Genomic DNA, 15,680 nt, shown 5'->3' with positions numbered 1-15,680 from the left:
AGACAAAACAAACACTAAACTGATGTATACATGGTGCAAAATCTCTATTGCTTCAAAAAATTGTGACTAACATTTTATTCTACTTAGAAATGTCATCTTTGTTTTGTAGTTTTTAGCCTCTCCAGAGCTGGAGAGCTAAATGTTCCTAGTCCTTTTTTTTTTTTTTTTTATTGATGGAGACGTCACATTTAAGAATACCATTCACTAGTATATGTGGAATTGTGTTGGGACATTTTAATTCAATTCAATTTTAATGCAAAATTATTCATGTCAATGGGGAAAGCAAATAAAAGTGGTGGTTATATTAAAGTTGAACACCATGCGGATTTAAAGGACACAAATATTGCAGCTGTTTATACATCGGTTTATGCATTTTTCATGCAGTTCGTGTAAGTGCATTGAATTGACCTGTTATCCGATTCTTGCAGCCCCTGTACAGCAGAACTTAGGCTAAGAGAGAGGGATGCAGCACACAGAGCCAATCAGAAGTGTTGCGGTGCTAAAAAGGGACATTCTGATAGGAGGAAAGAGCAGATTGGCAGAGAGATGAGCTCATTGATCTGCTGCTTTTCTATTCACTGTACAATCACAGGCTGGGGGAGATACAAGAGCTGTAAGTGTTGGTGAACTGAAGCTCCCTGTTAGACTGAGTTGTTCTGTGTGGCAGAGCTGTGTAAATATTGGGACTGAATGGGCTGAAATACAAATCCATTAGCAGGTAAAACAGCTCTCATATAGGTACAGTGTACTTAGCTGCTTGCCTGCACTTCAGCTGTAAAGTTTTAAAAAAAGGACAAGAGAAAAATGTCTGTTCTCATTGAGCCAGGTCACAGATAGCTAGTAGTCACATTCTGCTAGACTTATTCTGTAATGTTAAAGGCAGGATTGGTGTCGGAGAGACTGCATATGTGTTAATCGTTCAATTTACTTGGATTGACACCAAGTTTGGTATAATTTAAATAGAACAGGGTGGTTCCACAACTTTCACATGTCCAATCCTTTTCTTAGACAGTCAACATCTGCCTTGACACATTCCATGGTGATTGGATTATTAAAGGATAAGTTCACCTTTTTACAAAAAATAATACATGCACATTTTTTTACAGGTTAAAAAATGTGCATTTATTATTTTTTGTTGCAGGAGCCTGTAAAGCATAGCACCATTGATCAGCAGATCACTGGTGGCATGCAGGTCTCCTGCAGATCTGTCAATGTATCGGCTTGCTCGTGCCTCGTACCCTTGCCGATACATTCTGACAGAAAGACTCAATGAACTACCACATCGCTCACAGCGCCATGGTAGTTCATTGAAAACTACAAGCTGACCACTGCAGAGGCTGCCGGACCTTGTCGTTTTCCATTCACAGGGCACTGAATAAGTGATACTGCCAGGCAGGTGGAGCCATCCTCAGCCACATTTTTTTTTAAATTGTGACAACTAGCTGGGGCGAGGGAGAAGGTCCCTGTTACCTCTCAGATCAGGGAGGTTCGGGAGCCGGTCCGTTTGTAACATTTTACACCATGAATATGGGTGTAACATGTTAAGAAAGGTGAACTTATCCTTTAACCTCCCTGGCGGTATGATTATGTCAGGAATTACATACCAAAAGCGGTACAATTCTTTTCATGGAAATTTGGCGTTATGTATTATAGGCCTACAATTCTTAGTAATTACTGACTTAAACCTGACCAAAACAAGACTCTAGTAGACATCCCAGATGTGATAAATTTGAAACACAAACGCATGAATTATAATCAAATCAATAATATTATTTTATTATTTAATATATAATATATATAATAAAATTATATTATTGATTAGATTATAATTCATGCATTATATATTATATACAGATATGTGTGTGTGTATATATATATATATATATATATATATATATATACACACACATATATATATATATAATATATAACGCATGAATTATAATTGAATCAATAATATAATTTTATATATATATATATATATATATATATATATATATATATATATATATATATATATATATATATATATATATATATATATGTGTGTGTGTGTGTGCATATTATATATATATATATATATATATATATATATATATATATATATATATATATATATATATATATGCATGCATATATATATATATATATATATGCATATATATATATATATATATATATATATGCATATATATATATATATATATATATATATATATATATATATATATATATATATATATATATATGCATATATATATATAATATAATATAAAGTGTGTTTTGTGTAACGTTTTTTTTTTTTTTTTTGAATTTCCCTCCCTAGTTCCGCTCCCATGCAGCATTGCTGCTGCAGGGAACGGAACTAGGAAGTGATCGTACCGACGGAGGGACGGAGGAGCGGCGGGACTCTCGGCTGGTGGTCGCAGCAATGAGAGATCATCGCTGGATCGCCAGGATAAGGTAAGAGAAGCTCCGCTGCGCTCTCTGCAATCCACCCCGAGCGTGACTCGGGGTTACCGTTCCTGCAATGAAAAATCAACCCCGAGTCACGCTCGGGATTACCGCTAAGGCGGTTAAGGTGTCTGTTCTACCTGTGTGGATATAAATGCTGGGGTATCTTCCTGACAATTATTAGAACTGAAGAAGTGGGTTGCAGAAGCTACATAATGTTTTTACCATTACAGAGCAAGTCCAGTTGAATGTCACTAACTTCTGCTAGTGACAAGAGAAATGGTTTGTGCAGTGTCTGTACATGCCATATGGCTATTGTTTTCACATCTGTACAGATCAGGCCTAACTGAAATGAACATAGCCAAATATTTTGTGGCTTCCATTTCCCTTTCTAGGCAGACCATCTCAGAGCTTTCATGTCTCTCCTTGTGGAGGAATTGAATAGAGCTCTGACCATTGTAATCGGCTCAGTGTCCCCTAACAGACTGAAGATGTCATCCTGCTCATGTGACGTTTGTCATTTCACCCCCTGAGATAGGAATTGCAGAAATGAAGGTGACAGCGCCTGTCTTTCAGTGTGCTAAATAAATTCCTGCCAGGAGTGAAAGGTCCCGCAGTCACTGGACAGAGGCTTTTGAATGATGCATAACGTCATCTCACTTTTTCTCTTTTTCTCTTTTGCAGCAACTGTATGCCGCTCAGCTGGCCGCCATGCAAGTCTCCCCGGGGAACAAAATGCCTGGTGTGCCGCAGGGGAACCTCGGTGCTATGTCTCCGACGAATATCAATACCGAGAAGTGCACAAGCAGCCCACCACCCAAACCTAAGGTACCCGCCTGTTCAAACACCTGCATGCACCATAGAAACGAATAATTTTATTACAGATAATTCTATCAGGGAATGTCAAACCTAGTGCCTAATCAGTGCTTCATTGGAGTTTATCAAGGACTCTAGTGTGCGAGGGATGGACACACACAGTACTGTGGGATTTCTGAGTAGTGTTAGGTAGTGTTTAGGACTGCAGGATACACAGGGTGCCTTGGAGTGGCCTGCAGCTTATACATGCGTTTGTAAATGTGTGTTAACTAAACCCCTATTTTTAACCTATTATATTACCTATATTACTGTAGAGGCACAGAAACAAAAATCACTGCAGGTAAATTTCACCATTGTGGGAGGAGCAGGGACTCAAACTGCTACGGGGAAATCTCACTATTGTGCGAGTCGCGGAGACACAAACTACAAACTGATTTCACTGTGTAAAATTGTTGTACATGTATTGGTAATGTGATTTTCACATCAAGGAGCTAAAACAAGTCAATTAGCATCTAAAAATTTTAGTTACAGAAAAGTGAGGTCAAAGTAGCAGAATGTGAGAGAATTCAGTTTCCCCACTCTTTGGTTGTTGTGGCGACTAAAGTACTTTCATATTTAAAGAAGCTCAGCAGCATTGCAATATCTGTTTATAGGTGTTTAATCAAAAAAAAAGTGTATGTGTGATATATATATATATATATATATATATATATATATATATATATATATATATATATATATATAATATACACACACACTATATATACTGTATGTATGTGTTCATGGAGTTACCCCGACAGCAGATATATTTGTTATATATTTCGTCTCACAGCTGGAATGTGGAGGGGATGGGGCTCTTTCCCCAATGCACAGCACATTTCCTGTTTGTCAGGCGTCAGGCTATTAAAGACCTCTGCAGGGGTCTCTCAGTCCCAGGTTGATACAGAGATGAGGTGAATCTAGTATCTCCATCCTGAGGATTATATAGGTGTCCCCCTCTGTGGATTAGTATTGTTATTACACAGGTGGTGATCTGAGCTATAGCAGGATTAACAGTTTTCACGCCAAGGTTGAGAAGTTTAAATATCCTAAGCTAGCAATGCATATTAGGAGCCATTCCCTGAAGTATTTGGTGCAAATTTTGGGTACATTGAGGACTTTTCATTCCCATCTTTAAAAAGGACATGTCTTGTGTAAGGCTTACAGCACTGGAGGCTGCACAAGCCATGTCTTTTAACTAGCGCCACATAAGCCTTATCTGTGCCATGTGACAGACATCTAAATTTACTTAAAGGCCATTTGTTGGGTAACATACAACCCTAACTTCAAAAAATGTGGGACGCTATGTAAAATCTACATAAAAACAGAATGCAATGATCTAGTAATCTCATACAACCATATTTTATTTACAATGGAAAATAGAAACCTATCAAATGCTTAAACTGTGTACCCGTTTTAAGATAAAGAAAATGGTAATTTTGAAATTGATGACAGAAACACGTCTCAAAAAAGTTGGGACAAGGCCATGTTTACCACAGTGTAGTATCTCCTCTTTTTTTAACAAACACACTGTAAGCATCTGGGTACTGAGGTTGCCATATGCTGGAGTTTTGGAGTGGGATGTTGTCCTATTCTTGCCTGATATAGAGTTCTAACTGCTCAACATTCCTGGGTCGTATTTTTAATTTCAAGATGTGCCAAATATTTTTATTGGTAAAAGGTCTGGTCTGCTGGTGTTCTATGAGATCTCCCTACCCCATCAGAAATCCATACCCTCGCCATTTCCGGTTCAGATCAGCTGGGGATTTGTCATGCATCTGCTGTATGCATCATCTGTAGCCGCGTCACACGTCCTAGTGCACATGCGCGGGAACGGGTCGGGCACCGGGCAGGGATATCTCTTTTATAACAAATATCCATCCGATCTCCATGCCCCACATTGCACCGACCCGACAATGGGACAATATGCCCAATGTCAATTTGATGGCTATGTCCCATTGTCAGGTCGGTGCGGTGTGGGGCATGGTGATCGGATTGTCCCATTGTCGGGTCGCTGCAAAGTGGGGCATGGAGATCGGATTCATGGAGATGGGCTTCTGAGGTTTTTAGGCACATACATGCTTCCATCTGATGGTCACTGCCATTGATTACAGAAAAAAACTGGATTTAAAAAGCACCTTTGAGCATATTCTGGCCATTTTACTTTATTCAGGAGAGTAAAGAGACTTCCACAATGTGTGATATGTTATACACCTGTGATACAAATGCCAAACTGTTTACAACATACTGGAAACTGTTATGAAGTCCACTCAGTCTGACTTTCCCTAAGATTTTTTTATAATAGTTTTTAGCCAGATTCAGCTGTACAACTAAGGTTCCAGTCTTTGCGGAGCAAAATTCTTCTCATACTTTAGCGTGGCTGTAGGGGCCGAGTTTGGGTGGGGCTCGAACCAGGGAACCCACTGGCTGCATTTTCAGCTTTTAGAGCAATCAGGTGCCGAAAGTAAACACCAGAATGATAATTGGAGATCCTGAGCTGACTAGGTTGCATCTCCAGAATCTGTTTGTCTGCAGCATTTTTAAATGTTAATTTGGGGTTTTATTAACTTTACAGTCAGGAATAAGGGCTGACCTGACCTAAAACAAAAAACTTGCAAATTGCACAAAAAATGTCTAATAGAATTCAGGTCAGGATAGACGGGAGCTGCTCTGAAAAGGCCCTGAAATGTTTCCTCGTCATGCCTATGTGACATGCTGTTTTCAATCTGCGGTGTGCCAGTAGGAGGCTCAGAGTGAACGAGACACAGGCACAGATAATGCCTGCAAATGATAGACCGCCGCTGACCTCCGAGCGCAGCCTGGAAATCCGACACATTGATTTGACTCTGCCGCCCCGCTGAGAGATCCGGCAGAGTTCACTTGTAATAAAAGAACAAGATTGTCTCGTAATGCTGATGGCGGCTGACAGACGCGCCACTTTACATGTCCTCCGCCACAGATGAGAGACAAGCCCGAGGACCGGAATTAGAGAGAGGTCACCTGACCAACCTGCAATAACTTGCCCACCGTACACGGCAAACTCACCAAACACTTCTGGCTCCAACTTGAAAAAAATCTAGGAGAAACTACAGGGAGAATCATGGGGTCACATGACTGCTTCTTAAGTGCATTTGCCTGATAACAAAGCCTTGGGTACCAACACAGTTATTTGTACAAAGGTATTTTTAACAAATTTAATAATGTAAAAATGGCTGGCTGTTGGTTATGTATGAAATTCATCCAGTGATGCTGAAGGGAGGTGGGCGATGTGAAGGCAACTGGTTGGTATGGCCACTGAAGCTGGACATTAGTCATGCAAACCTGGTTAAATATGTTAATGTCATTCAAAAAGTAGGTTCCAATCTTTTGTAATCTGTAGCTTTTTTAAAATAAAATTAAAACCCCGATGATCCTGGCATAAAGGTCCTTGGTCAGGCACTTCCTGTTATTGGGTGACAATAATCATCCCTGTCTCCCAACTGTCATCCCTTGTCACCCTGTCACATGGTGACCTGATTTCAGACTACAAGCCACACATTGCACAGTCATGGTACACTGTTGTCACTATTAAGAAGCTGACCCAGGATCGATGTTCAGTTGATTCTGGAGAGAATGCATGTAGACGGTGAGCAACAAGAGGGTACAGGAGTGCAGCAGCACTGAGAAGGGGACAAGGGTTCAAATAAGTTGAAAACTTGAATTCATGGGAAAAAATGGCAATTGAATTTGATATACAGAGCACATTTCACCCATGTAGTATTTACCTCTACTTTAAAGCAAAACACCTGGCAAAGTAATCCTGTCCCCCTCCCCCACCCCTGGATAGCATACAGTATTTATCTTAAAGTTTTAGCTAAATACCCATTTTTATAGTAATAAAATTGAGCAGGTCAGAGAACAGCTAAAATGCATGTCCCAGACATCTGTGCTGTTCAAGATACTGGGGGCGTGGCCACTGTACTGTTTGGGCCAATAGTAAAAACCACTGGCTGTGGCGGCTGTATCATTCCATTACCCCTGTAGTACTGCTAAACTACAGGGGGTTGTTCCCACAAAGCTATTGCCAGAGGAATGAACACAAACGTGCCCTGTATGAAGAACATGGAGCTGTAATGCCTAAGAGAAAAAAGAAGTGGATCCAGGACCCAGCCAAACAGCAAAGATAAGTTAAAAAAATATTCCAAACTGGAATTAACTTAGGGTGAATATTTTATAACCCAGCCTTTTCTTTCTGGTTTTTGGATGTGCTGGTGTTCAGCAGACTTTATGATAAAGAGAATTTTAGGTCTTGACTCTCCTACAATCCTTTTTCAAAAAAAATATTTATACATTTTTTACTCCTATGTCACAAATGCTAGAAGCAATGCTTGATCTTTTGGAACAGTTGTTCCCCATCTCAGCTCTGTCATTTTGGCAAGTGGCTCATGGGAAAGGGGGCTTGAGTCCATGCTAAAAAGTGCCAACATGAAGACCTGCCTCCTATGCCAGAAGCCTCTCACAAGCCGACATAGTGCTGACTGTCAGATGTGTCATTGATCCCTTATATCATGTTTATCAGTCTTGTTTGGCTAGCTGTAGGACTGCTCATGGACAGACAGCTATAGCCCTGATATGTATGGATACCTGCCTGCCCTCACATAATTCACCCCAGAGCCAGGGGACAGTGGTCCACATGCTACGTTGATCGTTTCTCTGCTCCATGTAAGAGGAACGGATCAGGCCTACAAATTAGGAAACTCCCACTGCAGTAACCAGTATTTCGAAATTTCCCTGGCTCTCATCCTTGACCCCTAGAGCACCAGATCCATTTGTCACTGTCCTTGTCTGGGGACGACTTGATTTCACACGCAAAAAAAAAAGCTTTCACCATCACCAAAATGTCATTGAAAAAACTTAAGATCTCGCCATGCAACATTGCTAGACAGGAATTGGGTTACAGAAAAAAATCCTCCTTTGCGGTGTGACATGACTTTATCAAAAATATTATATGCCATGTGATCCATTTCAGAGCTTACGTAAATATCAGTGGGTTTTGGGACTCCCGCGAGTGTCGTTATAAATACTTTTCATAAAGAAAACAGGTCCAGTATAGGTGAAAAGAGCTTCTGTAAACCTGGGAAGCCATTTTGAAGTCCATTGCACCATTATAAAAAATCACCAAAACCACCTTAGTTTCATCTTTCCTATTGACTCCAATGGATAAAGCCAAAATGGCGAAACTTTCATAAAATATTTTGTTGAAGTGAAAACTTAGAAATTTGCTCATACCTAGCTGTTCTCCAAATTTGCTAGTAGCTTGTTATGCCCATCCTAAATCATATTGGTAGCTTATGGCCCTGACAATGCTATCTCTTTCCTTCTTTATATTTGGTTGGCCTTGTGATGTCTGTCTTCTAGACAGCTCCGGAATCTGCCATCCTGCGGACATGACTGTGATACATGGATATCTAGATGTTCATATTTGAGTTCAAGCTAAATGGAGAGGCTGTAGACAGGAGACAGGGGACATAAATAGCGTTGAACAGGCCTCCGGGTCTCCTTTTGACAAGGCCAACATGGAGGGATGTGTATGTCTTCTTTAGTCAAGACATCCACTAGTCCAAACCTTAAAACAGCCATATCAATCTACTTTTTGGACGTCTGGAATTCCCTGTAACTTATAATCCATTATAATAATGGATATTCGCTGAGCTGCATTGAATTCATATGATTGTGGAGGAATGCACCAAGTTACATTAGATCAGCCCAAGGAGACTTTAATGGCTGTCTATTTGTAGGACAGCTGTCACCTTTAGCTGGGATTGGGCTTGTATGAATGACAGTTACCTAAAATTATTCAGAGGACAGTGTTCAATGGCAGCCATTATTAAAATCCGTTTTATTCCTTGTCTCTTTGTCAAGCTAATTTTCTGTTTTATACCAATAACCTTTTACTTATGGTGACCGTTTTCACTCACGCTGCTTGTTATATACACATAGTGTAGTTGTTCTTATGCAAGTGACCTCTGTTTGTTTTTTTAGATAGTGTTTCCACTAATGAAATTTTATTTTGTTTTTGGTGTATGCTGCTTCCTGAAACTCTCTAAAATCCAGTAGAGACTTTATTGGCGAGATATCTATATACTAAACTCTAGAAGTTCTGGCTCTGCACACCTGTTGTACCTATTATGAGGGATTCCCACCATCTCTGCACTGAGATTTGAGGTCTTTACCCCTGCTGTCCCCATTATGAGAGGTTTCCCACCACCACTACACTGAGTTCCCAGGTCTGCAAGCAGCTGTGGCCAATATGTGGGGTTCCCACCATTCCAGGTCTATGTTCTCAAGTCTTTACATCTGCTTTGCCTATTATGAGGGTCCCCCCAATCCCTGTGCTAGGTTCCCACCTGTTGGAGTTGGTTGATGTCGGTGGTGAAATTGGCTTACAAAGACATGACATTTTGATTGTTCCCAATGCAAAAACATCTAATCAGAATTCAGACTTGATTGTGGCTGCAGGTCTTGTATTAGTTGATAGATTATGTTTTTCTAAGTAAGTCATTTGCTGTAATTCAAATATTGATTACTTAATGACATCAGTAATAATTAAAATCTCCTCTTGTTCTATTCATATTCCTAATCACTGACAAATCTGCAGTTAGTGCTCCCTTTTTAATAAATTACAAATGACAATCTAGTCCCATGGTGCTCAGAGTCCTATCCTGGCATTCCACCCTAGCAGCTACCAAGCCTTCTTGCTGCATCCTTAGTGAACTCCTCAACTGATTGGCCTTAAATTCAAAGTTTGGGAAAATACAGCTGTTGTGGTTCCTGATTTCCAACCTTTTCTCTGAGTTCATCAGCACTTCATATTGGAGAATGAGGCGGGAGGGGTATAGCTGAATTACATTTTCAGTCAGTTATGTTCAGGACTGGCAGCATGCTGCTTCTTTCTGCTCTTGGGCACTTTCCAGTCTCTTATCTCCCAAATATTTAATTTTGGTGTTTCTGCCATTCTGAATTCTTCCAAGTATATACAATATCTGAGCCCTGAAGAAGGAAGATATTTCCCAGCCCCTAGAACACATTGGCTGCTGTTTGGTTGAACAAACACAAATATTAAAAGGATTTGGTCTCTGTTCATTGGTTTTTAAATTGGACTTTGCACATGTGTATGTCAAACTTTGGGTATTCCCGTCAATGGGTAGCCTATTTGTGTTTGGGAGTAGCCTCACCAGAGCCATTGTATTCTGTTTGAATTTACCTGGCTGTCTCCAGTCATGATTCATGGATGAGTGCAATCCAACACCTCGGTCACGTATGTTCCAAGATTTTATCATCTTCCAAGTCTTCCTGCCTGAATGACCCCCATTCCCTTTCTATCATGTCAATGGTGTCACAGGGAGAAAGTGAGTTGAAATCTGCCCAAATGGAGTCAAACGCAGCACTAAGCAACTGATAAAAGTTCTACCCATTGCCCACTACATCCAAAATGGAAAAAAACAAGTGCAAATGAACAGCTTTACAACAACATTAAAATGTTATTTCTACTAATAAAGAGGAACGCCTGAAAACAAAGTGGTAAGCTGGTTCATTCCCACTCCAAAAAATGTGGTTGATTCATCTCCATGCCATTTCTTTCTAATAACTGCCACATTCATGTTGTAATTGTAAATCGCACAGAATCTTTAGATGGTTCCAATGGGGATTTTAGCTTCTAGAGAAGTCCATTTTCCTTTGTGCGTCTGTGACAGTCACATATAGGCGGAGTGGAGGGAACTGTCGGTGTCCCCGAAGAGTGAATGTCACAATATTCTCCATCTCCGCTCAATGACAAGCCATGGAGACATTATATGAATAGTGTATGGTAGGTCACCCCAGATCCTGATGGTTGGGATAGTGGGTGGGTATCACCTCAGTCCATGAATATTCCACGTCTTTTCTTTACTAACAATACAGGCACAACAGAACAATGAACTTATAAAATGCAATTCATTCTTCTGAATGAACCCCCAACACACTCATAGATGTGTGCAGGGAAAAGCTGCCCTGATTGGTGACATGTCCTAAAACAAAGATTTGTGACATCTTTGGATATAGAGCAGTGATTGGAGACTGCTTGTTCTCACATAGTGTGTACTGCAATAAATAAATCCTCTGATGTTCTGTAGTGCCGCATTGTGATAGTGCTGTGGTTTTATATTGCACTTAATTTTTACATAGTGCTGTATTTTCTCATAGTGCCATGTTCTAACAATCCCATGCCTTATGTTCCCACATAGAGCTGTGTTACATTGTGCCATCCATATTCTCACAGTCCCATTGACCCATGTTCTCACATATTACTGTGTTGCATAGGGGTTTATTTACTAAAGCTAGACAGCTAAAATTAGTCACGATTCTACAGACAAAACCAATCGGCTTCCAGGTTTTATTGCTAAAGCCTAATTAAACAAACTGAGGTTAGAAGCTGATTGGTGTCTCTGTAGAATTGTGACTAATTTTACCCTCTCTAGCTTTAGTAAATAAACCCTATAGTGACATTTAAATAGCCCCCCTACTGATTGTGTCCTATTCTCCTATAATGCCACATGCTCAAATAGTGAAATATTCCCATTTGATCTATGTGTTTCCACATAGAGCTGTGTTACATTGTGCCATGTTCCAAAAGTCGTCTGTCCCGATTATGCCGTGTTACATAGTGCCATGTTCTTACAGTCCCATGTCCTCAATGAGCCATGTTTTCAAAGAGTGCCTAATGTTTTTTTGAAGGTATAGGGGTCAATTCACTAAGCTTTACAGCATGTGATAAGGGTATCATGTTACTCGTTTGCATAAATTATTGCATGTAGTAAAAAAAAAGCACAATTCATTAAAAAAAAAAAAAAGATTTTGCGGTAAACAGCGGGAAAAAAATGTGTCTGCAAATATCGCAAAAAGAAAACTTAACCTGTTAAGTCCAGTTCACAAACGAAACAGGAACTAAAAGAGGTGCGATATTTAACACCACCCTTTTGGTGGTGGTACTGGTAACCAGTTCGGTACCAGAAAGAGGGGCCTATTCAAACCCTCAGAAAGGGGCAATCCACCCACTGAAAGCCTAATTCGACCCACAGCAAGGGGGCCTAATTCCACCCACAGGAGTGGTTACTTTTCTACCCACAAAGACGGGGTGTAATACTACCCTCAGAGGGGGTCTAATTCCACCCACAGAAAGTTGACACTATTCCACAAGCAGTGGACACACAAAAATGTGGAATTATACATCACAAGGTTTTTTTTTTTTTTAATTAAATAAAAAAGGCATGATGTGCAGTGCAAATAAAATGCAAACATCATCTGAAATTTAACATCAAGAACTTCTTTTTTTTTTTTTTAATATTTTTTTTCTTTAAGTAAACGTTGTTTACAAAAGTGCAACAATGGAGTATGTCAACCATGACAATTACTCTAGCTAGAAGTGACCTCTTGAAGTGGCCACTGTAATACTTTTTGTTATATACACCATTACAAGAAGTTAAACTTGGATAAGAACATGAAAAATAAATAAAAATGTTTAAACAATTAAAACAAAAAATATAGTCAAGTTTTCTTTAGTTTCCACAATATAAACATAGGCAGCAGTACAGAATTGGGCCAAAAAATAGAGAACAATTTAGTAAGGAGCACTTTCAACAGCTCTAATAGGCCATACATTTACAAAAAAACAAATTTTTTATGATTGTATGGCATAAAGGATTTAGTAAAGGAGCGCAACACAGCTTAACAGCTATTTTCAGGCAACAGAGTTCCACGTGGAAAAGACAGAGCTTGGATTACCAAGCATCAGGAGACATAAATTTGAGAAAGTAGTACAAATTACAATGCTTCTAATCTAAATACAGATTACTGTAAAAAAATTTAGATGAAATAATAGTTTTTGCAAAAGAAAAATAACAAACGTGTTAAAATGTAAGAGGTTATAAGGAAATTACCTTAAACAACCCTTAACCACAGACACGTGTGATAAATTACTGCATGAGAAAATTAACTTTCACAATGGATTAACCAAATGCGTTATTTTACCACATTTTGTTTGCCATTGATTAAGGCTGGCCATACATTATACAATTTTCTGTACAATTTTCTTTAAATATACCTTCAACTATGTAATACAAAGGCCTGACTAATTGGATACAATTGAAAGTGTTGTTTAGATTTGACCTCATATTATGTGTTTTTTGGTAAATCTAACTAGAAAATTGTACAAGAAAATTGAACATGTATGGCCAGCCTAACTCTTATAGGAATGTAACATCGGGGTCAATTCACTATCTCTTATCTGCAGATAATAGCGCAGTGGAGAAATCTGGGCATTTATTATACAGGATTTATATGACTCTCTGCAGATTTGGCCAATTTAAAAAAATAAATAAAAATCACGATTTGCCTGGTTTGCATGTTAGGCTGTAATCTGCTGTCCTTTAGTATTTACAAGTTACACGGGCGCTCTGTTAAAAGTGGCGCAAGGAGCAATGGCGACTTGCCCAAGGTATAATAACTTATAGACGCTAACCAAAGTTCCCATGTCCCCAGTTAACAGTAGCAAGCTACAATTTGATTGGTTTCTCCTTATTACTACCTTTATATCATCCCTGTCCTTGATTTTAACTAAAAATTTGGAATTAAGAGGTGAGTCATGTGACCATTGTACATTACCCTCCATTAGAAAAGTATGGAGTACCCCATTTGTGTTGTAGATTAGCCTACAGTCGCCTTGGCAAAGGGGCGAAAGTGAGAAAAAGCAGTACCTCCATGTTGTCCAAAGCAAGAGACTATAGGAAATAATGCAGAAGAACAGCCTTGATGCAGTGGGATCAGCATCCTCCTGCAGGATAATCGTATGGCTACACGCATCAGCTCTAAGAAGGAATTTGAGGCAGAAATTATTTTATCCTCCTGTAGCCCATTCATGTCTGTGTCTTATCCTAAACATTCTTATGGAATTTGAATGAATTATTTGACATCATTCAGCTGCCATGAACACAGGTTGTCACCTTTTGTGTGTTGTAGAACCCTCTGGATAAATTCTGACCAGATGTAGAGATAGAAGAGCTAGCAATCTACAGCGATCCTTTGCAAGTCTTCGATTTTGTGGTAGCATTTAGGCAGTTTTCCACTTGCAGGGACATCAGTGTTTTTTTCGTCTCAGTTCTGACTGTTGATGTAAAGAATACTACAATTTAAAATTAGGATGGGATGACCCCTCGCCCAGCCGCTCTCAGATCCCGTACTGACAAGATGAAAATTATACAAGCGTTGTTGTTATCGGAAGAGACTGCCATGACATCTGACATTGTACTGATAGTATTTAATGTTAATAGGAATTCAATTCTCGTGCCCTTCAAGTCATGGCGTTTGGACGTGCAGAGAATGATTCCTCCTCGCTAGCCACACAAGTGTTCCAGGCTGAGTCTTTGTGACTGCACATCACTTTGCATTTGTAATAGAAGCATTGTCCCCAAGCCAGGGACTGTCACTTCCTCCTTGGGCGAGGTTACCGTTCCTCAGCCCTGTCCTCTGGCGTTCTAGACTGTACTTAGGGCTCCAACGACCAACGTATTGTCATGAAAGGCAGTTTTTAAGCCAAATAGGTTCATAATGAGATCACTATAATGAGCACTAATTAAAATGGGTAAGAGATACTAGAGGACCCTGATCCCTGACACTAATTTGTTTTTGTAGTGATGGAATTCCTCTACCAACACAATATGGCTGCAGTTCTGCAGTAGTTTGTGAGTGATTGCTAGTCCCAGCATGGTCTGATATTATTATTCATTTAAATAGCTCTGACATATTCTGCAGTGCTGTACAAGGAACATTGAACCAGTCACATCAATGTATGCACCGGATGAGTTTTATATTCTGTCCCACCACAGTCACCCACTATTATTATTATTATACATTTATATAGCTGTAAAATATTTCCACTTGACGATTTGGGATTGCGGGCAGAATCGCTTCTATTCTGCCTGTGATTCCAAATCGCGCTGTAATAGCGTGGATGCCTTTCATTTTTAATGGCACTTCAAATGTGGTGCGGTTTAGCCACGATTGTTGTGCAGCAATCTGCATTGCGCAAAGCTTTGCTGCGATTGCCGCGTGATTTATCGTGGCAAAACCACACCACGTTTAAGGCACCTTTAAAAATGAATGGCACCTAAACAGGCGTGGTATGTTTTACCACTATTGCAGTGCGATTTGGAATCGCAGGCAGAATCTCTTTTGTTCACAAATCGCCAGATGTCTTCTCACAGTCCTACACTTATATTATACATTTATATATAGCTCTGACATATTATGCAGTGATGTGCAAAGAGAACTGATCTAGTCACATTAGTCTCTAAAACAGA

General features: G+C 39.5%; 1 protein-coding gene across 7 annotated transcripts in view; it reads left to right on the top strand.

Moving 5' to 3' along the window:
• The window catches only part of SOX5 (SRY-box transcription factor 5), a 326,784-nt gene that overhangs the window by 273,981 nt on the left and 37,123 nt on the right, over positions 1-15,680 (top strand). For all 7 annotated transcript variants that reach the window (XM_082256133.1, XM_082256136.1, XM_082256134.1 and 4 more), the window contains one exon: positions 3,139-3,282. In XM_082256133.1, coding sequence (XP_082112259.1) covers positions 3,139-3,282 — 144 coding nt within the window. The remainder of the gene's footprint in view (positions 1-3,138; positions 3,283-15,680) is intronic.

Source organism: Pelophylax lessonae, assembly GCF_965119305.1.
Source record: "Pelophylax lessonae genome assembly, chromosome: 4".
Lineage (NCBI taxonomy): Eukaryota > Metazoa > Chordata > Amphibia > Anura > Ranidae > Pelophylax > Pelophylax lessonae.
The sequence above is the reverse complement of the archived record's forward strand: the minus strand, read 5'-3'. Positions and strand labels throughout refer to the sequence as shown.